Source organism: Azolla caroliniana, unplaced genomic scaffold (genome assembly GCF_043228905.1).
Source record: "Azolla caroliniana isolate FFs.n. ecotype wild unplaced genomic scaffold, voAzoCaro1.0.p SCAF_15, whole genome shotgun sequence".
Taxonomy (NCBI): domain Eukaryota; kingdom Viridiplantae; phylum Streptophyta; class Polypodiopsida; order Salviniales; family Salviniaceae; genus Azolla; species Azolla caroliniana.
Window position 1 is genome coordinate 15743210 of NW_028230450.1, and position 24318 is coordinate 15767527.

Genomic DNA, 24318 nt, shown 5'->3' on the forward strand with positions numbered 1-24318 from the left:
TGTCTTCCCCTTGGCCATATTATCTTCGGTAAGTAGTCGTTTGTAGTAACTTGTGGCAATATTCCTCATTTCGTCGCCATCCTCAGTGTTCGTTCCATTCTCTCGGGTGAGGGTATGCATCATTGTTCTAGCATGCCTCGATCCCTTGAATCGGAAGAATTCCTTCGTGGATTTGTCCCCTACTCGAATCCATCGAGCCATGCTTCCATGAAACTCCATGTCATAGATTGTCTTTTCCGCCATGATGAGTTCATGTTTGGCCATGACAACCTGTCTCGCGATCCAACTACATGTCGGGTATCTTTGTTGGAGTCATTGTAAGGCTAATAGTCCCCGTTTTCTCCTCTTGCGCTTTTCCTTATCATTCTTGCTTCTGGTCTTGACAATCTTGTGTAGTAGAGTTGAAGCTCTTACTAATTTAGCTAGAAGTTTGTCAGATGCTAATGAGGCATTGACAGGTAATGACCATTGGCTGACGAGTTGTTCCTTCACCTCTATGACTGTGTAGATAGTGTGTGGGATTCGAGGTTGAAATGGGCCCCACTTTTAGTGTAATTGAAAGTAACCAATTATTGGGTAATGGTCGGAGAAAGTCGTGCTTGGAGTTATGCGACACCACCCTCCCTTCGCTTTTAGGGCCTCGCCTACATAAATGTGGTCAATACGAGATAGGGTGGGTCCACTATTTCACCCATCTAATCGGGAGAATAAGAGTGAGTCCCTTTTTCGTTGGAAGTTGTCCAAGTGCCATAGATCTCTTAGGTTAAGGTGTAAACATAACTTCTCCCATTGTTTTTGTTCCCTTCCTTGTAGAACTATGGGATTGTTGCTAGAGCTATCGTGAAGGGATTCGATCATATTGAAGTCCCCTCCAATGCACCAGTCCTCCGCACCTGCTACTTGTAGGCGAATGCGCTGCCAGAATGTTGCCCCTTTTGTGCTACTATTTGGAGCATAAACATTCATGAAATTTTAGCGTTGGCATTGGATGGCCAACGTGCAAAAATGTACCCTACCAGGTATAAGTGATTCTCGATGTATTAAGCCTTGGGCTAGATGTTCTTGAATCAATGTGCAAATACCACCATGATTTCCATCCTCCCCTATTGCTCTCTCCCAAATTGTTCGCCATGATCCTGGTAGAAGATCTCCGACTTCCTTTGAATGAGTACTATCGAGGTGGTGTTCCTACAACATGATTATGTTAGCAGCACCCCCTAATATATATTCCTCAAGATCCCTTCTCAGGTTCCATCTGTTTTGCTAGTCTAGTTGACTCCTGAGCCCTTGGACGTTCCATGTTACAATTTTCATACTCATGGAATAGGGTGAGAGAGTGCCAATTGTTCTTGATGCTTTGCACAACAGGTCGTGAGTGGAGAGCACTCACCATTTAGACATCCAGTCATTTTCACTAATGGGATGACGGTCCAAATCCATGAGTGGAGTTTGTGGGCTATCCGGTGAGCTTCAGTCTCCCCTTCCTACTTCTCATAGAAATAGAAAAAACCTGGAGTTAGATGGGTGTCTATAATAGTCCGCGGGTGGACATGGCAGAGATGAGGTTCTTCTTCATCCATGGTGCACCAGAATTCAGTGTTATTCCAATGCTTCTTTAGTTCGTTCATGAGGTCTTCGTCTCTTATTTTTGTTACAAAACATGTTGCTTGGCTACATAGCGTATCGTTAATCTTGGATTTGGACCATTCTTCTTGTGCCGGTAGCAAGAGTGGAAAGGAGATTGATGTCGTTGGTACTCCATTATTGTGTATTGCCAATACATGTACCCTTATTTTTTCCATTGTCTTATGCCCGATGCCTAGCCATTTGTTTTCAATAGCTATATGTACCTTGGACGGAAGTTTGTCGATGTCCGGCACCAAAAGGCGTACAGAGGGAGGGCCTAGTTGCTTCTTTAGCCTGTCCGCTAGCGTTAGGTCCTCATCCAGCATCATACCAAAGGAGTTTCCAATAGTAGGAAGTAACATGTTGTATTCTAAGGATAAACCAAGAAACAACATTGTTACCTTTTTCATGGAGTCATCGTGTTGTGCAACCTTCTCTGGGTTAAAACCATGTGTCCATTTACGCATGAATAACCACAGGGAGAGGGCAGGGCCTGCAAAGAGGGGATCTATGTGCCCTCCACTCTGTGATGTTAGGTGGGCGCGCTTCAGCTCTTGCTCTTGCTCTTGCTCCGTTCCCTGATGGCCTCTGCTCCTTTGCTCCTGCTCCTGCTCCTGCTCCAGTGCTCCCCGGTGGCCTCTGCTCCGCTCCTTGTCCTCAACAAATGCAATCTTGATGAAATAGAAGGATGGTGATTGAGGATATCAAGAGATGTGAATACATAAATGGTAAGAAAGTTGATTTATCTTACCATTTCAAGACCAGATATTGCATATGTCGTTAGTATTGTCAACAAATTCGTGTAAGCACATAAGCTTGCACACATGGTTGTAGTTAAAGGATATTTTGATATGTCAAAGGCATGATAAATTTGCGATTGATGTATACAAACAATAAATTGTCTCTCTAGTTACATTGTGATGTAGATTGGGTGGGAAATAAAGCATCAAGAAAGAGCACAAGTGGAATTATGTGTTCGTTCGGAAGTGTAGTGGTGTCATGGTTGTCAATGAAACAACCGACAATTTCTTTAAGCACAATTTGAGTATAGAGTTGTTGCACAAGCTACTTGTGAGGCCATATGGACAGAGAAGTTGCTCAAAGAACTTGGATTTACTATACAAAGGCTGATTCAAATATTTTGTGATAACATAAGCTTGATTATGTTGGCAAAAAAATCGGTTTTTCATGATAAGACCAAACATATTAAGGTCCACTATCATTATGTTCGTGAAAAAGTCATTGAAGGTATCATAAACCTAAAATATATCAAAATTAAAGACCAATTTGTTGGTGTTCTCACAAAAGCTCTTCCAAAAGATAGATTCTTCAAATTTCGAAAAACGCTAGGACTCCGTGATATCAATATGTGCTTGAGGGGGGATGTTGAGTAAAACATATAAGCACATATTGGGATTTGATCTCTAGACCTATTTATATACAAAACTTTGATCATACCACTAATATATACTAAACCTTTACAATAGATTATTATTATAAATAATAAATAAATTATTCATGTACTAGCGAAGTTTGCATGTGTCATGCATGAACGGAATAGACAATAGTATATAAAGACCTCACATCCAAGAGGTGAAGATCATCAAGGGAAAGATAGCATAATGATATTGTATTTGACAATTAATACGAAGCACATTGTATTTATTTGATGTTAAGATAATCTTTTATTCTCTTTCCCTATCTATGTAACGAGTCATGACTTCCTATTCAAGTATAACTAACATATACTCCCTTCTTTGCCAATTACACAAGATGTCATCCCCGTTTGATGATATTTGAACATCCAAAAATTTCCAAATACCCACTTTGAGGGTCATCTACTTCATTATGCTTAAGCCAATTAACATAAATTTGTAGATTTTCATTACCTTTACTCATCACCGAAAGAGCCTAAGATATGAGTTCGGGATTGTGTATATAGCTTTTACAAAGTAATCTAAAGATTAACGGGCCTTGTGACAATTTGAGTATCAACGTCTTGGCCCATATGTGATCAATTACTCATCAGTGAAATTGTGTAGTGTCTTGATATTCCTCCTCTTACGTGTTTCCATACGGTGTTCCATGTATCACTTTATGGAATCTTATGTTTCAAGCACTCTATTATTGTTTTCGTTCCTACCCCACTTCTCGTTTAACTTATTGATGGTCTAGAATACGAGGTGAAAACTATATTAGACTTCACGGTTATCTGTCATAAATTATACCATTTGATTTGATTAATTAGGTTATACGCCTAATGATCAAATTGGGGAGCTTGTTGAGGATAACTCTAATGCCACACAACTTTTAGTTTAATTTTATCATTGATATTCCCAAATAAGCAAAATCCCAATTTGTGCATTGTGACTCATGGAACTTGTCATCAAAGGAAGGATAGTATCATGACCATACATATGAAACATTGGGAATGTCGTTGATGCCATAAAACTTGTAGCTGAATTTCACCGTTCATATAAACCAACTCCAAGTTTTTGCATTGGAACTCATGGAACTCGTCATCAAAGGTAAGTGATCATATCATGAGCATATACACAAAATGCTATATAGAAATTTGAACCCATTGATATGATGTTTATTGTAGCTTTTTATGCATAGTTTGTAATATACATGTTATATTACAATATGTTATCACCTCACACAAGCTTTTGCATGATCACCAAATGACATGCTTGCATCAATGCTAAGTGGAGATCATTTGATGACGAGAATGCATGTGTCCCAACCATATGTATTATACAAGGAGGTGTTCTTGTAAGTGATGAATCATTCCATTCAATGCCAATCTTCAACATAATCTTGTTTTTCTTGCCAATACATATGGTTACATTCTTCTCTTATTTCCCTTGTTTTTTCATATTACCTAGTTCTTCAATTCGATATTGTTTTCCAGGAAGCTAGTTTGCGTTGTATGTATAATGTCCCCAAGTGCCATTTTCAATCTCTTACTTGCGACTTTGGCCATTATCTTATAAGCATTAGTGAGAATCATCAATGGTCGCCAATTATCAAGCATTGTTAGGTTTTTACCAACCTTGGGTATTAAATAAATAATGCCTCTACACATTGTTATGGGCATTAATCCTTCTACCATAATGTATTGCATCCCTGCCAACATGTCATCCTTAATTAGATCCCAATATTTGATGTAAAAAGTATATAGGAAGTCCATCAATTCCTGCACATATTTGTTTGTTCCTATCCCCAATAGCGCCCTAGAATTCATGCATACCTATAGGGGTATTTAGTTAGTCCATCATCTTAGTTGTAACTTTCCTTGGTATCCTATTTATTATATTTCTAAAGGCAACCTGATCAACTTCATTGCATACCTTTAGTAGTTGAGTATAATAGCTTGTGGCTATTTCAAGCATTTCCTATTTGCATGTGGTCGTTGTGCCATCTATCTTTTTTAAGCATGAAGGTTGAATATTGGATCCTTTGCATTTAACAGATTCAAAAAATCCTTTAGTAACCTGATCTCCTACCCTCATCCAGTTGGTTGCCTTACTTCGATAGGCATAGGTACTCCTAAGTTTTTGGTACATCTCTAATTTGCTTTTGGCCTCCTCTAGTTGAGCCTCAATCCATACATTATGTGGGTATACTTCTCTTAGTCGTTGCATAGAAGAGAGGGACCATTGCATTCTCTGCATTTTCTCCCTTATCTCTTTTCTAATTTCAATCGCTTTTTGTTGAAAAAACCCTACACATGCCTCAAGTTTCCCAGCCAACCTATGAGCAGGGTCAAGATACCTCCGTTTGATATTAGACCATATTTTCCATATATCATCGATCTGTTTAGTATCCATGACCAATTCTTTGCATACCTTCACATTATGTGGCTTGCATCGATTGTTTTCTTGTATGTGCAACAGAATTGGGGCATGATCAGAGAACATTGTACTCAGACAAATAATGCATCTGCCTTTCCTATCCATGAGTCGAGGGTCCAAATACCATCTGTCCAGCCTGGACATCGTCCTCCCATGCATGCTTCCTCCTCCTCTAGAGTATCGAAGAGATTTTTCTATCACATTATATGCTAAACAAATCTTATCCCATGCATCCTTCTCTGCCCCCTGCACCGTGCCATTTGCATTGCCTCTTCTATCTTCTGGATGCTCCATCATATTAAAGTCTCCTCCAATGATCCACAACTCAACATATGGTTTCTTAGCCACTAATTGCAACCAGAATTCTTGTCTTTCAACAACTGAATTTGGGGCATATATGTTTAGTATGCCCAAGTGCCCACAACTATGTTTTATCCTTATGTAGACAGCACGACCCTCTATTAAACTCCCCCTGCCTATACAGTCAGCAGTAAACTTAGCTTTCATAGCTATAAGTACTCCCCCATGAATCTACTTATCCCCCATAGTTGCTGACCATGTAGTGGTTCAATTCCTAGGGCAAATGCTTCCAATTTTATCGATCTTATCCCCATTTAGATGGTGCTCCTGCACCAAGATAATATCACGCACCACTGCCTCGGTGCAACGCCGAATTTCAGTAGCCAATACATCCTTTTTCATCTGGAATTGGGTGCCACCAATTCCTTGTATATTCCAAGTCAGCAAGCTAAGATTCATATAACGTGCACCTTCTGAGGCCCTACCAATGCATTTTCTGCTTCCAATATGGTAGCTAATATCCTATCTTGGAGATTTTCCTCTTCCAATTGTGTCAGCATTTCAGGGTTGTATACCATGAATTCCGTGATCAGTTTAGGAAGCTTCCTAAATTTCACATTTATGTAGCATATGCCTTGTTCATTCGCCTTGCCCGAACTCCAGATCAAGGCATCTTTCCATTGTCTTTTCATTTTCACCCCTATTGCGGTACCATATGATGAGTCCACATGAACATCCATTTGTTGTTCCAAACATCCAAGTGCTTCTTCTCTAGTGTGTGGTTCCTTATTTCCCAAGGCCAGAATATAGGACAGACTAGCGATCCGTCCTTCATCAATACATTTACCATATATATTGACTCTACACATGTTGTCCTTATTCATCTCACTTCCACATATTTCCTTGAACCACTTTTTGCCTGTCAGTTTTAGTTTGATCTATTGTCCAATATTTGAGAGGGGGGTCGCCTTGTATTGAAGGTTCCAGTTCACTCTTGGCCATTTACGCATCCCTTTATTTTTTTCCATCCCCTTCACGTCCTCTTTTCTAGCACACATGTGCCTTTTCATTTTTGCTATCCCCTTAATATATTGGGATGTCACCACTGACTCAGCTTGCTCTTTCAAGGGGCTTACGACCTATCCTACATTTAATTCTCCTACCTCATCCATACTTTCATGAAGCATCTGGTCAATATCATCCCCTACCAAATTGTCTTCCTAGTGTAGTTTCTCCATATCATTAATTGCTTCCACATAATTGCTCTCATGAGTTGCCTTCGTTCTTGCTTCCCTTTCATTAGGTTTGTTTTCATTGTCCTCTATGGTTAAGAGTGCATATATTGTTTCTAAGTGGGAGCCATTCTTGTCCAACCATGACTTTTTGTTTGCCTTTATAGGTGTTATATTTCCATCCATCTTCATTCTTACTCATTGCATGGTTTATTAGTTGATTATTCCATTGCATCATACTTGTTTTACTTTTCCACCCTTGCTTCTCATTTCCATGATGCATGTTCTCCTTTCCTCTAGGGCATTCTCGGGCCCTATACCCCATCTGTCTACATGCAAAGCATTGCCCTAGGAGTCCCGCATACTCCACAGTTTGTACATGGTCAAACATTTGTTTACTGCTCAACAACATCAATTGCAGTAAGGTCTTTACATCCGAAACAATTAGTTTGATCCTCGGTGTTTCACTTATTCTCTCTGTAAGAGTTTTTTCCAAGCATTGACCTCCCATACTTTTGCCAATGGCCGGGAGAAAGGACTCCCATTGCTTAGGTAAACCAAGGAAAAAGGTTGTTGCCACTGTAGGATTGCCTATTCAAGCATAAGCTTTACACATGTCATTCAATTCGATATTGTTCTCGACAATGACCCTAAAATTAAGTCTAGAGAAATCGAACGAGTTGTTAATGTAAACTTCCCACGCAATTTAAAAAGGTAAAGGATTGAAATATGTATCTATTAATATTGGACTTAAAAGAGTGAAGTAATAGAAAATATTACGAGAAAATTAACATAAATGGGAAAACTTATGAGAAAATAATGTTATTTGGCACTTAATGCCTAGACTCTAGGTTAATGATAGTTATAATATTCAATGAAAATGTCAGTAATTACATAATATTAATCTTAAACACCATACATAAGCTAAAAGTTTTGAAAAGTGTGTTTCTCACATTAACATTCACTTTCGCAAAACTATGTTAATATGCTCGTCAACACCATCATATCCCCAACATCGATGAAAATTGTTATACATTGATATTAACTTTGCCCAACTATGATGAGATTAATACCTTGTCGATTGTTGTTGAGAAGGATTGGGTGGTGCAATGCCCTCTAGACGTTTAGTCGGGCAAGAAAGTATCACTCCTCAACCTCTCGCATGCATTGATGGATTAATTAATTCACATAGGTGAAACCTCGAATTCTATACTCACTTTTACTCACAAAACACTTAATACAAAGAAATGCCTCAAGGCTTACCTTAATCGATTATTTAATTGACACCTAATTAACAGATGACTTGAGATCAACCTAACCATGGTCATAATACAGAGCATCAATTCCTAATATAGATGCCTAATGCCCAAACTAGAGATTATAATGAGGGTCAAAGCTTAATATGTGTGTGTGTGTGTGTGTGCACGCACATGTGTGTGAGCTATAACTTGCAAAGTGAAGAAGAATTAAAAGGTTTATAATTTCACCTTTATGCCTAGTGTACATATTATAGTTGTGGCCCTTTTTGTGTTTCTAAATCTTGATCTTAAGATTCCTCTAGTTTGTCCCTCTTGGTATAACACTTAACTTGGGTACCAATCTCAACTTTGCCGCATGAAGTAATGAACATGAGGTGTACAACATTTACTTAACATACATCTTGGCCCCTTTTTATAAGTATTTATGATATTTGGAGTTTTTTTCTTTTGTGATAAGTCCTACTATAAAAACGAGCAATTTTTATAGCAAGAGATTAAATAAAAAATGAGCAATTTGGTTGAGTAACTTCAAAGTACAATATCTTTAGTACCATCAATGGGGTATAATTATACAAATCCAAATGTTAAATATGTGTACATAAACAACATTAGGATGAAGTTGAAACACGCTTGAAATATCATAGCCCAAACTTATTGCACCAATGACCATTGTTGCGTCTTAAATCTAGCGAGGACACCGTATGTATTGAATATAATATCAATATACTTTGTAACGTCATTGTTAGGTCCAAATTCAAGTTAGGACACCTTATGTGCCAACATTCTTTGTCGGCGGACAAGGGGTTCCCAAGTCCGCATTTTGCAATAATGTTCATGAATGATTGTAGCGTAATGTCATGACTCGTGGGTTTGACATTCAAAAACATACTCTTATGTTTTCTTCCTTGAAATTTTTGAAAATCGATAATATGCATTCGATGGCTAAAAATGATGTATTTTTTTGCATTGTTTTGATTGGACTCGTAGATAATACTAGAGGATAATAGAGTCATTGCTTTGGTCCAGATTGGCTCCTTCATAGATTTGAACATGTTTTGCCTTCTTCTTTGACAATCATAACCTTGGGGACTCGATCAATGTACTTTGAAAATAAAAAATGGACCTATATATGTATTTGAAAGAAAAACACTTACCACAATTTATTGCTACTTGTCACATTTGATCAATACATTATATCTAAACTTTCATGAAATGACACACAATTTCATATCGTCCACGCAATAATAAAAGATAGATATTAAATATCAACGAAGTCATAGTTGAACAGTGAACTCTTGCTAGCCTCTATTTTACTTACATCTGGAATCATTTTATGAAGTGTTGTGATTTTACAAAAAGTTGGATTTTAAAAGTTATAATACAAATTATATGGAGTTTTGGAAAGGTCCTCAACCATGACTTTGGTGATGAAATGCACACTAACTAAGTTAGGTCAAGTAAATCAAAATATGGTGCCAACTTCCAAAGCATTGACAAGTAGATAAGAAATATGCCATACCTATATACTTACAATGCGTACTTACTTTATATAAATTTAAGAGACAACTGGAGTATCGATCGAAAACAAAGCAATGAATCTATTTATGACAAATAGACAAAGATTTAAGCTATAGGATGACTGCATAATAACGGGTGTTTATAAAGACATAAAACGGTTTGTGTGATAACAAACTTGAAAACAAACAATATGAGCAAGCATAAATACATTAAATTGGAGATGATAAAAATACGAAGACATATTAAAAGTCAATCAAACCTTTTGTATTTGTGGTCTACTTTTTTCTAGGCCGGAATTCGTCAAAAAAGGTGGTTGCAATTTGGAATGCCAATGTCAAATGGTGTTCGATGAGTGTCGACATCATGCGTGACGTGACACTCCTTTTTTCTTTTCTACGTTCATTGTAATGACAAAGGAAAAAGAATTGAAATTGCCACACCACAATGACATTGGTGTGTGTGTGTGTGTGTGTGTGTAAGAAAAAAATTCGGGAAAATACGTGTATGACATAGATGAGTTTGATCAAAGATTGGTTGCCAGCCGCATGAAAAACGAGATAAATCACGTAAATTGCATCATATAAAATGATTAAAAAAATTCGGTGAGGATATATGAATATTAGACTTTCTCGACAAGAATAAGGAACTTGGCTTCACCGAATTGCGAGGATTACAATATTCTCGAGAGGTTGTTATCTTATTAGGTAGCGAATAAGCCTCGGATGAATTTTATGCTTCTTAAATTAGTTATTAATATCAAGAATCTGGAACCGTAAGAACCGAGAGGACGAGAAGCCGAAGGAGCTACTTTCACTTCCCAAGCAATCTGGGGACTTCCGGAACCGTAAGAACCGAGAGGACGAGAAGCCGAAGCAGCTACTTTCAATTCTTAGTGATCTGGCTTTTTTCTGGGGAGTTCCATCTTCATCTTCAAGTTTCAAATTGTTTTTGGGGGGTTTGGTTCGGTTTAAGTTACAATTTTTAATCAAAAGGTTCGGTTTAAACCGGTCCGGGTTTAAGGCTTTCGAACCGAACCGAACCGAACCGAACCGAACCGGTGCTAAAAAGAAAGAAAGAAAAAGAGGAGGTGAGGAGAAGGAAAAGGATGTACTCTGTTTTTCTCTATGTATGAAAGATTTTTCCTGGAACCCAACAGAGAGAAAGACAGACAGAGACATAGTCAGAGCTTTTGGAAGAAGAAATAAAGAAAGACAGACAGACAGACTAGTCTCATTGCACACAGTAGTTCTCTTCCTCTCCTTTGTTTGTTTGTCTGTCTGTCTGTCTGTCTGTCTCAACCATAAGATTGCTAAGCTCAGCATATTGCAGAACAGGAATAAAAAACAGAGCCTTTCTCAGCCATTGGTAGATACACACAGTAGGAGAGAGAGAGAGAGGATTTAGAATCCATTAAGAATAAGAAGAAAGCCCAAAGTCCCCTGTTACTTCTTATTTGTTTTCTTTTCTTCAGCATTCGACCCATTGATTGTTATGGTTTTGTTTTTGTTGATCCATTGCTAGATAGAGCGATTGGAGATTGAGATATTAGGATTCACGGTGCCATTGATCAAGGGAGCTAGATTTGAGATATTTCCCTTTTCTTATCAGGACTCAAGCTGCCTTTGATCAATAAATATACTCGTTTTTTTTAATTCCTCAAGCAAAGAATTGAAAAAGAGCCCAAGGAATTGAGATATTAGGGGTTTTGATTTCTCAAACAAAGTATTGGATATCAACAAAGGAATTGAGATATTAGGGTTTTCAAGTCAACATTAAAAAGAGCCTAAAAGAACTGAGCTGTTTGATCATTTCTCTGGGTTCAATCAAAAATTTGAAAAGAATCAAAATTTGGATTGTGGGTTGAGTTTTCTTTGTTGATGTGGGGGATAAGTAAGATGGATCCTACAGCTTCTAAAAAGAAATCTCACATTGGGATGTATGAAGTCGGACGCACGCTTGGAGAAGGTCGATATGCAAAAGTGAAGCTTGGGCGGCACATAGAGACGGGGAGCCAGGTCGCCATTAAGATCATGCAGAAGGATCGTCTCAGGAAGGCTGACAAGCTGGTCAGTCTTCTCCCTTTATATCCTCCTGAAAACGCCCTAAAAACTAAACCTTGCATATGAAAACCCTAAAATTCAAAATGTTACATATAGGAAACCCCTAAATCATGTTGTTGTGGCTACTATATTGATCACAGGTTCGGCAGGAGATCTCTACAATGAAGCTCATAAAGCATCCACATGTAGTTCGACTCCTCGAGGTGAGCCAAGTAGAAAGGATTGGGCAAATTTATATTCATGAAAGCCCAAACGTAGACAATATCAACCTCTTACTATTTTATGAGTCCTAGAAAATTCTTGTAAAAATTCTGCAAATCTTTTGAAAATATTCATCTTTAGGAATGACACAAATTTTCAAAAGCCTTGCAAAATACGAAGCCATGTTGTCAAACGTTTTTCCTATTCTATTCCCCTTTGGGTGGGAGTTGAGGCATTTGGTGCTTTATATTGGTGGGCTTTAACCTCTTCTTGCTCAATGTCATGCTATAGGTTATTGCGAGTAAGAAAAATGTGTACATTATCCTCGAGTATGTTCATGGTGGCGAGCTTTTCGATAAAATAGTAAGTTTCTCTTGAACCTGGACTAGTTTAAATAGTGAATTCTATCTTTGCATTGGCTGATTGATTCCTTTTACACTTATGCCTAAAGGTGGAAAAGGGAAGGTTGAGTGAGGATGATGCACGCAAATACTTCCGACAGCTCATTCGAGGTGTAGATTATTGCCATAGCAGGGGAGTCTATCACAGGGACCTCAAGGTATTGTCTGAACTCAGTTATAAATGCTGGCTGTCTGTGCATTTTTTCTGAGATCTTGATATATGTATATACATATACATTTATGACATTTGCATATTGCCTTACAATCTCTGCATGTTGTTGAGAGCTTGTCATATGTGTGTGTGTGTGTGTACGCGCGCACGCTCTGTGTGTCAAGCTATGCTAACGTGTCTTACTTTTTGCTTTGGGCAGCCTGAAAATTTGTTACTGGATAGCGTTGGCAACTTGAAGATTTCTGATTTTGGTCTAAGTGTTCTATCTCATCAACAACGGGTATGCATTCTTTTCCATTTACATGCACATGTATGCTGTGAGGCTCCTTGAAATTTCAAAGTCTCTCAATACATGAACAGAAGGTCTTATGTTGACTATTGCACATTCCTAATATTGTGACTATTCTTTGTACAGGATGATGGCCTGTTTCATACCACATGCGGGACACCCAGTTATGTAGCTCCTGAGGTACTGTTCTTTTTAGTCCTACATTTGATTTTTGACAAAACGTTTCATTTGCAGAAATAGATTTATTTATGTACCTTCTTGTTTTTTACACACTTATAGGTTTTGGATGGAAAAGGGTATGAGGGTGCCCCGGCAGATTTATGGTCCTGTGGTATCATCTTGTATGTATTACTAGCTGGAACATTACCCTTTAATGATTCAAACCTTAGCAATCTATCATTGAAGGTATATAAGTTTGGATGCTCACCTTGATATGTGAGCACATGGGCAAAGTTAATTTATCTTGCTTTTAACCGAACATTTGTTACCTACTTGTGTTTGGTTCTAAATGGAGCTTGCTTATGCCAGATACATAAAGCTGAGCTTGATTTCTCTTCGACTTTCCCAACCGAACCTCGAGAGTTGATCAGAAAACTGCTGGATCCTAATCCAAAAACGGTAAGAGTATATTTCTTTACATGATTCTCATGCTTATTCCTGCTCTTTCTTACATATGTATATTTTCTATGTATGTTTTGGATGACAGCGCTTGACTATTCAAGGGGTATTTGAGAATGAATGGTTCAAGGCTGGGGAGTTGCTCGAGACAGAGACATTTGATGACCTTCAATTGTGCCCTGCCATTGATGACGATGTAAAAACCAACTAGCACTTCATTAAGGATGTTTGTTGTGTTGTCTGCAATGCGTGTATATTTATATAATATTTGAATTTTGTATTTGTAAGTGTATGTGTACATGTACATACGTATACATACAGATATGTGCATGCACACATGTTTCATATTTATATGCTACATGTATACATTCATGCACATATTTACATGATTACATAACATAACATTATATGTGTTGACATTGTTAATCATTATGTGTTGGTTTATCAGCTCATGCAAGATGTGCCGATAGGAGATAGCAGACCTGTTCTGATGAACGCATTCGAGATCATTTTAGCCTTGTCAGAGGGTCTAGATTTGTCGGGGCTTTTCATTGAAAAAGAGGTACATATTTAAATGCCTTCGAATAAAGGATGTTGTCTCAACTTCATCATGAGCTGAATAAATTCATTGATTTTGTATGCAGGAAACACATAAGAAAGAAGCCAAATTTGCCTCCACGCATCCCGCAAATGAGATCATGCTTAAAATCGAGGAATTTGCCAGGGGCCTTGATTATAGAGTGTGGAGCAAAAATTACAAGGTATAGTATCTCCGTTTATGATAGGAAAACGATAACAATTCCTGCTTTTGGTTGCAAACTATCATAGTTTTTTAGAATTGCCATTTGTTGATCAGTTATGGAAAATGAATTTGTGAAGCCATTATTTCTACAAGAAAAGCGTCAGCAGAAGTATGAATACTAAATGCTTTTTACAACGCATACAACATAAGACTAGAAACATTGAAAGAAGAGGGTACACATGCACTCTTAGATATCCTTGGAAACATGAAAAGCATGCACGGATTGTGACTGAAAACCTGAATGCTCAATATGAGTGGGAATTAGATTGACCATAATAAATATCTATATTATCAGAGCCAGTGCTCAGAAAAAGGAGTTGCCATTCACTAAAAAATGGTGATTGAGAATTTGAATTTGTGGGATGGGAACAAAATCCTACAGAAATATGTGAAATTTCTGCTAGAAATCCAATAGAGTTTCTATTATTTCATAGCAAAGAGAAAAAGTCTGCTGAACAATTTTCCAAAGATTGTTATCTATCTATCTGTATATATATAAATATTGTTATCTATCTCTCTATCTACATATGTTAACAATCTTATTGTCTCTATATGTGGGACTGTGTGAAAAGCATTTATGGTTATGCCAATATCTTAATTCTACTTATGTGTAGTGCAGATGAATCTACTGAGCTCTAAGCCAGGAAGGAAGGGCTTCATATCGATTTCAATAGAGGTACATAATGCAAACACTTTTGAGTAGAGCTTACTTACATATAACATTACTTCTCAGAAATTTAAGAACACACTGATTTAATGTCTATCTATCTATATCTATCAACTCACAGGTCTTGGAGGTCACACCATCTCTGTTCATGGTAGACATGCACAAAACCAATGGTGACACATTAGAGTACTGTGATGTGAGTAAACATTCAATGCAAACCTTACAAACTATAAAAGACCAAAAACCCTGAAAGCCCAAAATCTGTGCCCTAAACTCGAAACCGTTTGAACCCTAACCCTAACCTTATCCCCTATAAAAACTAAACCCCAACCCCTAACTCTGAAACTTAATCTCTGATCTCAAAGTTCTAAGCACTAAAACTTTGTGGTTCTATTTTGCAGTTCCAACAAAAGCTGTCCGTAGGATTGAAGGACATTGTATGGAGGGCAGAGGAGACCACAGAGTCTCAAGTGTGATTTTGTTTGTCTGGATCATGCATAACTCCTTTGCCCACGCGGCTCAAATAAAAAGAATCCAAAGAGAAATTCACAAAGATAAAAAGCATCCGCAAAAGTCCGATTCAGGGCTGAGCAGCAGTGATGGATCGACAATGGTAATTTCTCGGGTCATCGAAATAGAAACACACCTGACATTTTGTACATTGGAATGAGTTTTCGAAGGCAAAACTCCCTTCAGACTCTGCATTTGTAAGAGGTGGTGGATTTGCAAACCCACACACGATTGAGTTCCTTTCTTTGTATACCTTTCCCATTATTCATTTATTCTTGGAAGGAGAGATTGGCTTCTAATTCTTCCTGACCATTCTACCACCCATCATAACCAGTGTGCAAATTGTTTTGCTTTTCTTGAGGTCATCGAAATTCATGATAGCCCCCCATTCCGTACTTCCCTTGGTTGACTGTTTCTTTATTAATATGCTTCAAAAAAATAATGATGCTAATAAAAACGACTTGTGTTTGATATCAAGACTTTTTGTGATGCTATGTTATATGCCGCCACAATGTGAACTTTCTTTTGAACATAACATGTGGATGAAAGTAGGAAAACTAGCAACAAGAGTAGATCATTTAGAGAAGTTATGTTAATCCATGTTAGTGTGTTCTTGATTGTCTTATAGTCACCTTTTGATGGGCATTGGATTTTTACACCCCTCAAGTTCAAACATTGGAGAGGAAACTATGCATCAAACGACAATGGGTATACATAAACTACATTGGACAAAACTGCAGTTATTAATGTAACTACACCTCACAAAGTGCTATATAGCCATTTGAATACTTCATTGTGCACTTGAGATTGGATATAGAGAGGAAATTATTCTTGTATAACTATAATTGTAATGGAATGAGAATTGATGTTGGGCACCTTCAATATATCTTAATATCCATAAGTTCTCGAATACTAATGATGTACATATTATATATCCATGGGATTTGAGTAAAAGAGTAAGAGGGTGCATGGTATAATATTGTTAGAGTACATACCATGCATCAACAAGTGATACATGAGGTATGTCCTTGAGCTTGGACACAAACGATGTTGAAAATGACTATGTAATAAAAATTTGTAGCACTACATGATTCTTTACTTATTTTCACTTGAGATGGTATGCATGTGGCTAACTTTATTGTTATGTGTCTATATTCACTTGGGATGGTATGTGGTGGTCATCCATCGCAATGTGCACATTTTGGGTAGCCATACACTCCACCATATTGGACTAAGGCCAATGGTGTACAAGGATACTCCATGGGGTAGACTTACATACAAGGGGATACTAGATTAAATAAGATCAGAAATATTTACAATCAAGAAACCATTTATCAATTGGTTCATTCATTACATGCATGTTGGTTCATTGCATTCATTACTTTGTTGAAACCAAAGTGAAAAAAATACTATATTTTTTCTTACTATTGCCTTTGGATAGGATATATACTATGGAAAAGTACCAGGATATGCCTAGAAGTTCGTCTATTTACCAGAATGCCCCTAGAAGTTCCAAATTTACCAAACTACCCCTATGCCCAAAAAATTACACTTTATAAAGTAATTATACACTCAAATCTACAAGCCCTATTTACCAAAGATGGAAGAAATGGACTCGGACTAGCCTTATTTACCAAATATTTGAGTGTATAATTACTTTATAAAGTGTAATTTTTTGGACATAGGGGTAGTTTGGTAAATTTGGAACTTCCAAGGGTATCCTGGTACTTTTCCCTATATACTATTATCTTTTGGGGGAGCATCTAATAAGTGACCCACAATTCAGATTTGGCTACATAAAGAATTTGGTAAATAAGATAATTTAACTATACAAATCCCATTTTTCTTAATTGTTTATATGATGCGGGCACCAAGTGCTTTGAGTACCTATAGCTCCAAGTTTTGAGGCATTTGACATGTATTGAGAACATCAAATTTGCCAAAATTAGTATGTGCAAAGTACAACTCCCTTCCCCACATGGTATCTCTTAATTAGGCACAATAGCTTTACCAAATGGAATATGATGGGCTCTCAAATTACAAATACATATGATGTTAGATTTGGGAAGTTGTGGGTGTAATGCATTCTTGACACATTTACATTTTCAGTTTTTTTGCGGCTGCACCATACATGAATAGAAGTCCATCCAACCTATTATTATGTGCCGTATGTATAACACATGACAGTCCTAGTGTGTCTCTCAAACCATATAACACGATGATTAAAAGAGAGAGTAGAAAGTGAAGATTCAATGCATTTTCAGAGTGCGAAGAGCGCTAATGTTTGGCTAGATTCCAGACATTAGGGTTTGGGCGTTATCTAATCAATTATATCGAATTAGTGCATCGGTAGAGTGAGATCTTATTTTGTCATTAATTGTTGGTCGGAACAAAAAGTGTGGTCGATGTCTTGAGCATGTATGTGCCCATGAGGAGAAACAAGTTCTCATATTATCTTCTTCATTTTCACCTTTGTTTTGAACAACAAAAACCATAGCCACTTCTTCTTCTTCTTCTTCTTCTTCTTCTTCTTCTCCCATCTATGGATATGGTATATTCTTTTGATTCCCTGTCTTCTCCCCTTCTTTGGGTTTTTGTTCTGTTACCTCTTTGAAAAGCATTTTAGACGAATTAAGAGCAAAAATCCCCCCCCCCCCCCCATGGGTCCTCTTGAAGCCACACAGATTCTCTCCGAAGTAGGATACTCTGTTTTCCTGTTCAAAGATGGAAACAGAGCTCTACTTAACTCGAAGCAGAAGAATAAGAAGAAGAAGAAGACAACAGGACGCATTACATGTATTCAGTGTTCTGTGTTGCCCTCAAAGAAATCTTTCCTTTTGGGGTTGTCAGAAGTCGGGCTGAAGAATTCATCTCTGAATAATAACGTAGACTCATCAAGACCAAATTTCATCCCTTCCACAAGAAACTGGACAGGGGATAAGAACCTCTCCCTCTCTGATGTAGATAATCTGTTCCGAAGTCGTGACAAGGATTCTATTGGCTTCAACAATGATCGGCCAAGGGTGGGTAAATAACTTACATTCTTAGCTGAGATGTTTGCCAGACACAATCCACAATCCACAATCCACAAACCACAAACCACAAACCACAAACCACAATCCACAATCCACAATCCACAACCCACAACCCACAACCCACAATCCACAATCCACAATACACAATACACAATACACAATACACAATACACAATACACAATACACAATGCACAATGCACAATACACTATACATAATATGCAATGTTGCTAACTATTGCACTCTCTCTTGATCCTCTGAATGGTAGGAAGACCACGGCTTTACAAGAAACTTCCCGCCCTCGATTGAGGATTTGGATGATAATCTACGTAGATTGTGGCCGGAGAAATTTGATTGTGGTGAGAAAGAATGTGTAGAAGGCTCTCCGTGGGATTGGCGGGAACCGTTGGATAGAGGTGAGAACCAATATATTGAAGGGTCTATACCACATTGGCAAGAAACATTTAATAGAGGTGAGAAAGAATATATTGAAGGGTCTACATTGCATTGGCGGGAACTATTCAGCAGAGATGAAAAAGAATGCTTTGAAGGGTCTACAACACATTGGTGGGAACAATTTGATCAGGGTGAGAGAGAATGCATTGAACAGTCTACTCCGAATAATTGGAAACAATCTGATGGTGGTGAAAGAGAACATATTCAAGTATCTACTTCTGATTACTGGAAACAAATCAGTAAAGGTGAGAAGAAAGAATGTAATAAAGAATCTGTGTCTTATTATGGACAGCAGATGGATAGAGATGAGAAGAAAGAATGTATTGAAGCATCTACATTGCAATACCAGGAACAAACTGATAGAAGTGAGAAAAAAACATGCAATGAAACATGTACGTTGCATTACCAGGAACAAATCGGTAAAGCTGAGAAGGAAGAATGTATTGAAAAATCTAAATCTCATGGTTCTAGCGTATCTGAATTTCCATCATTCGTGAGTCCTAAATCATTACATGGTTTCTCCCCTCAGTGCAACAGTGAAACCAAGTCAAAAACAATTTCTTCACATCTCCAAGATGCTGGGACAATTCTTGAAAGTGAAGAGTTGGGCAAATTCTTCCTAGATAAAGATGATGGCATAACTGTTACACAAGTTCTGGGTAAAGAATGGGTTCAAAGTTCCAACTTTTTTGAAAAACTGGGTCCTGATCCTTCCAGAAAATTAACTTTCAATTTGTGCAAGTTCAGAGTTTCGATACCAAAAGAGATGATGAAGTCAATGCCACCTCTTCCATCCAATGATCTTTTTCCAGTGCCTGATACCACACCATATTTCCACATTACAGCTCAAATGGTTGAACTACACAATGTAGAGCATGTGAATTTATGCATAGATTGGCTTCTTCAAGGTAACCCAAGTATCGTTTCTCTGGTATGCAAACATGCTGGTGGTTTTCTTCAACTTATTCAGCTTTCAGTGCATGATCGATGTGTGCTTATCAAAGTGTCTCTACCCATGGCCCCCTTTGCACCTGTGGTTCCTTTGAAACTTAGAGATTTGCTCTCAGATAGAGAGACTATGAAAGTTGGAGCAAACATACAAAAGGATGCTCTTTCCATATACTATTTCCTGGGAGCAACAAGCAACGGGTGTGCTCGTATTTCTCAGTTTGTTGGCACGAAAAAGCGGAAATCTGTTCTGCATCTATGCAGGTGAGGATTCAGAGTTTAAATTCCTTTTTCACCTTTTTATATGAATTGATGAACGTGGTTTGTGTGATGCCTATGGAATTGGTACTGGCAGGGAGTTGTTTCACTGGGATTGGAGCGAGAATAAGAAAGTTATTTACAGTGATTGGGGATCAAAGGTCATCTCACTGGAACAGGTTATCTTTCAGCATTTTTAATTTGTATGAACTGTAGCCCTTGGACGTGAGGAACGCTTCACCTTGCCAAGTCTCTGACTGCACTTCATTAGACGACAATGTCTACATATATGTCTAACACAATGTAGCTTTTGTTTTAGATGCTCAAGCCTTAAATAGAGCAAATAACAAGGAAACCATGTGACCTAAGGCAGTTTTAATGCCCAAACATGATGCACATATGAATGCTTTATGTTTATAGGGAATGATGCTTATGTATTTTAGAGTTGGGCAGTAAACAGGAGCCTTGTAGGTGTTGTTTATATAAGGGAACACTGAAACAGCCCCAAAGTTTTCCTTTTATCTCCTGATTTTTTGTTATTTCTTCAAATCCCCTTGCTCAGCCCCAAAACAATGAAAAAAGGGATGAATTGACAATATAATTGATAAATATCGACCTTAAAATCACTCACAGAACACTTACAATTTCTCTTTCAAGGGTTGACCAATGGCATTTGATGGGCATAGGTTGGAACCATAAAGAAAGGGCAAAACTCAGGAGTATTTGAGAGTTTCTCCCTAATAGATATTATGATAGACGGAAGCATATGCATCCTTGTTGTGTATTGTTTCTGGAAGACGCTGCTTGCAAAGTTCATGTTTTAAAGGGATACAAATGACACTGAAATTTACCTTGTAGGTGAAGCATGCAGTTCTAGAGGCTTGGACAACGAGATTAGTGTGGGTTGGTCAGTCACAACTTTGGCATGTACAATCGCCAGCTTTTTCGTTGGTAGAGTTTCCGTGGATACTATTAGATTACTTTGGAAGGTCTGTCTTTTCTTTTGAATTGCAAACCCGGAATGATGAAGTCATGTCAGTTGAGGTATGAAAAGAAATCTCTTCTTGTCAATAGGACTTTAGAAAACTTGAATGATTGACATTTATTTTGATACAGGTGAAGGGGGCAACAGTGGAGCTCCATGGAGGCCGTCTTAGTCTCAAGCAAAAGAATTTCAGGTCTCGAGTTATGGGACAGAATGCTTTAGTGGAGCTTCACTTCAGGGATGGTAGAAAACCTCAGAAATATGTCACTGTTTATAGAGAAGGTAGTAGGGTGGTCTTGGATGATGCTGAGGCACCCTCTGTCATCAAAAGAGTAGAAGATCTACAAGAAGAAATAGGCATGGTGAGCAAGATCCTCGTTGACAAAACCAACAACCATGATGTGCAAAAACAAAAGCTCGAGGAATCTCTTTACATGCTATTATGCATACCTGGAGCATGCCCACGACACATTCTAGCGGCATTGGGATGCTTGCAAGGTAAAAACATGGTAATGCAAAGTAAGAGCTTTGGTCTCGATGCAGCTTGTGTGCAAAGTTGTAAGATGGGCCTTAATCCAGGTCAATCCAATGCATGGCAGTATATGCTATCGTCGCCCCTCTCTGCAGTTGTGGGACCTCCTGGAACTGGTAAGACCACGGTTATATCGGCAGTCACAAAAGCGTGGCTATGGCTAGCTACTTCTGGAGAGACTCTGGTATGTGCTGCTCACCAGAATGTAGCAGTTCGCCACATGGCTGAGACTATGGCAAAAGAGAGGATACCAGGGCTCTTAATGTTGGTGAGTGCGGATTACTACGAAGGTTGGCATGAAGACGAGTATAGTGCGCAGAAGGAGATTTTAGTAGTTTCAGGATCGGCTCAAACCACTGCAGAATCTATTGAAAATTGGGTTGCTCGGAATGGTGGGCAGCCCCCGAGGGTGTTGCTTTGTACGCTTGGTTTGATTGGGAATGACTCTTTCCATGCAAGCTTGATGGGGACTAGGGTCTCAGCCATGATCATTGATGAAGGGTCACAGGCTGGCGAAGGAAGCCTGATACCATCTTTGGGAGCATTACCACATCTTCAAATGCTTAGTGTTGTCGGAGACCCATGCCAACTCCCTCCTTATGGATGCCGACAGCGCCCCATCCGAAGTGTATTTGATTTGCTAGCCCAGAGCTGCGAGATACATGTGCTGCAAGAGCAATATAGAATGCCATATCGAATAGCTCAGTTTGTTTCCGCAGAATTCTATGGAGGAACTTTGCACACTGATGCGAAGAAGATGAGGCAAGACTCAGATATGGCACTTATTTGGGTGGATGTGACGGGTAAAGTAGAAATTGCCACATCTGGGACATCACTAAGCAACCGAGAAGAAGCAGAGGCAATTATAGAGTGGTGTCAAGCTCGGAAACGTCATAATGGTGGAAGATCGATGCCACGGGGGAAAGTGGTGGTTCTCACTTTGTATGAAGCCCAACGAAGTCTTATAAGTGGAATGCTTGATGAACAAGGAATGGGAGAAGAGATCATTGCATACAACGCCGACTCTTTCCAAGGCCAAGAGGCTGATGTGGTGCTTGTCTCCCTCGTGGTCGGGGCATGGGTATCGAGTTTCGCTGCAGATAGACGGCGGGCATGTGTCCTTTTGTCCCGAGCCAAGCATGAGTTGCATTTGTTTGGGAACTTGGAGGCCATTCAGGGCAAATTCAGCACGTTAAAACATAGTACTGAAAATAGTAATATATGGACGACATTGGCCGAATATTGCATGCAGCATGGCTGGGTTGTCAAGAGATGTAATCTTGAATTGCTTGCTCATTCATTTGGAGACATCTAATAAAGAGAATTGTGTAATTAATCAATTGTATAAGACAATAAAATAGAATCAACCATTAGAGAAAGTGATGTTTACTTGGTTGATACAAATATATAGCACCCTGTACTGATCCTTGTTCTTCTGGCACAAGGGCAAGGGCTGAAGATATTATTGAGTAACTTTGGAAAAGGGAATGATTGTGGGAAATACTCAATTCGGATGGGAGCTAAAAAAATGATGCAGATTCCATAGTACATTTGATGCCTATAAGATTTGTGAGTATTATTAGTGCTAGCATTGATGATGGGCTTGGTATTTGGTCTCCCATTGGTGTCAATAACATCTCTATCTATCAATCTATCTAGTCAAATAAATGTCTACTATTGTATTGCAAATTTGGCCTCAACAATTTCCTTTGTAAAGGACTTGATTTTGATGCGGTTCTCACTCTTTCGATGCAGTATCTTTTTCGCCATTGCCATGACAATTTTGAAATGTGCACCAATTGCTTTGGAGAGGATAAAGTGCTTGATTTTAAATTCTTTTGTTGGCTTGTATGGTGTTGTCTACAAACCATTATTTCTTGAAGATAGAAATGTAGATTGTTTTATGTCCATCGTCTTCATATTTTAGTATTGATCTCGGTAGATTGATCATGTCCTTTGAAGTGTGCTTCTTGTTACACTAATGTTCAAGGAGCACAACATGCCCTTTTCTATGATGTTCGAGTATGTAATCCCTTCATTCTAGGTCTTGTGGTTGTCTCTTATAATAATAGTTTGGGCTTGTCTACATGGTCACCCAAACAAATGTGAAAGAGCTAAGACATGATTCTATGAAAGAGATATATGACACTATTGTCTTCTCTCAGTCGTGTGAGTGTGGAGTGTATCTAGACCTCTCCATGGCTTTTTATCTCAAGTAAAGAGTGACCAAACATATATATATATATATTCTATGATGTTCGAGTATGTAAGCCCTTCATTCTAGGTCTTGTGGTTGTCTCTTATAATAATAGTTTGGGCTTGTCTACATGGTCACCCAAACAAATGTGAAAGAGCTAAGACATGATTCTATGAAAGAGATATATGACACTATTGTCTTCTCTCCGTCGTGTGAGTGCGGAGTGTATCTAGACCTCTCCATGGCTTTTTATCTCAAGTAAAGAGTGATCAAACATATATATATATCGCATTTCTAGACTTTGAGTTGTCAAAGGGTAGGTTCTTTGAAGACTCAATCCTTATGAGATATGCATATGCCCTCCATTGACAAGGAAAATGCATGTTTTTGCCTATG

General features: G+C 38.3%; 2 protein-coding genes across 4 annotated transcripts; both read left to right on the forward strand.

Annotated features, from left to right (window-relative positions):
• Positions 1-11051: 11051 nt before the first annotated feature.
• Positions 11052-15997, forward strand: LOC147854804 (CBL-interacting protein kinase 23-like). Its single transcript, XM_087331012.1, has 14 exons — positions 11052-11858; positions 11993-12055; positions 12345-12416; positions 12505-12612; positions 12826-12906; positions 13042-13095; positions 13195-13320; positions 13444-13533; positions 13622-13729; positions 13982-14095; positions 14178-14294; positions 14955-15011; positions 15124-15198; positions 15404-15997. The coding sequence occupies exons 1-14, from the start codon at positions 11670-11672 to the stop codon at positions 15476-15478; spliced, it is 1329 nt and encodes a 442-aa protein (XP_087187138.1). The 5' UTR covers positions 11052-11669; the 3' UTR covers positions 15479-15997.
• A 2115-nt stretch (positions 15998-18112) lies between these two features.
• LOC147854805 (uncharacterized) lies at positions 18113-23323 on the forward strand. Of its 3 annotated transcripts, XM_087331011.1 has the most exons (6): positions 18114-18535; positions 18815-18962; positions 19020-20214; positions 20306-20387; positions 21067-21252; positions 21325-23273. In XM_087331011.1, exons 1-6 carry the CDS (start codon positions 18173-18175, stop codon positions 23038-23040), a joined length of 3690 nt encoding a protein of 1229 aa, XP_087187137.1. In that variant the 5' UTR covers positions 18114-18172; the 3' UTR covers positions 23041-23273. The 3 variants fall into 3 exon arrangements, with proteins under 3 accessions (XP_087187135.1, XP_087187137.1, XP_087187134.1); XM_087331009.1 differs by having other exon boundaries at positions 18113-18539; positions 18819-20214; XM_087331008.1 differs by having other exon boundaries at positions 18815-20214; positions 21325-23323.
• The last annotated feature ends 995 nt before the right edge of the window (positions 23324-24318 follow it).

Excerpts from the sequence above, each read along its gene's own strand:
- LOC147854805 (XM_087331009.1), top strand. The coding sequence starts at position 18,173 with ATGGGTCCTCTTGAAGCCACACAGATTCTCTCCGAAGTAGGATACTCT. Across the intron at positions 20,215-20,305 it reads TCTGTTCTGCATCTATGCAG|GGAGTTGTTTCACTGGGATT; the intron begins GTGAGGATTCAG and ends TGGTACTGGCAG. Across the intron at positions 21,253-21,324 it reads ATGAAGTCATGTCAGTTGAG|GTGAAGGGGGCAACAGTGGA; the intron begins GTATGAAAAGAA and ends ATTTTGATACAG.
- LOC147854804 (XM_087331012.1), top strand. The coding sequence starts at position 11,670 with ATGTGGGGGATAAGTAAGATGGATCCTACAGCTTCTAAAAAGAAATCT. Across the intron at positions 13,096-13,194 it reads CCAGTTATGTAGCTCCTGAG|GTTTTGGATGGAAAAGGGTA; the intron begins GTACTGTTCTTT and ends ACACACTTATAG. Across the intron at positions 13,730-13,981 it reads GCCCTGCCATTGATGACGAT|CTCATGCAAGATGTGCCGAT; the intron begins GTAAAAACCAAC and ends TTGGTTTATCAG.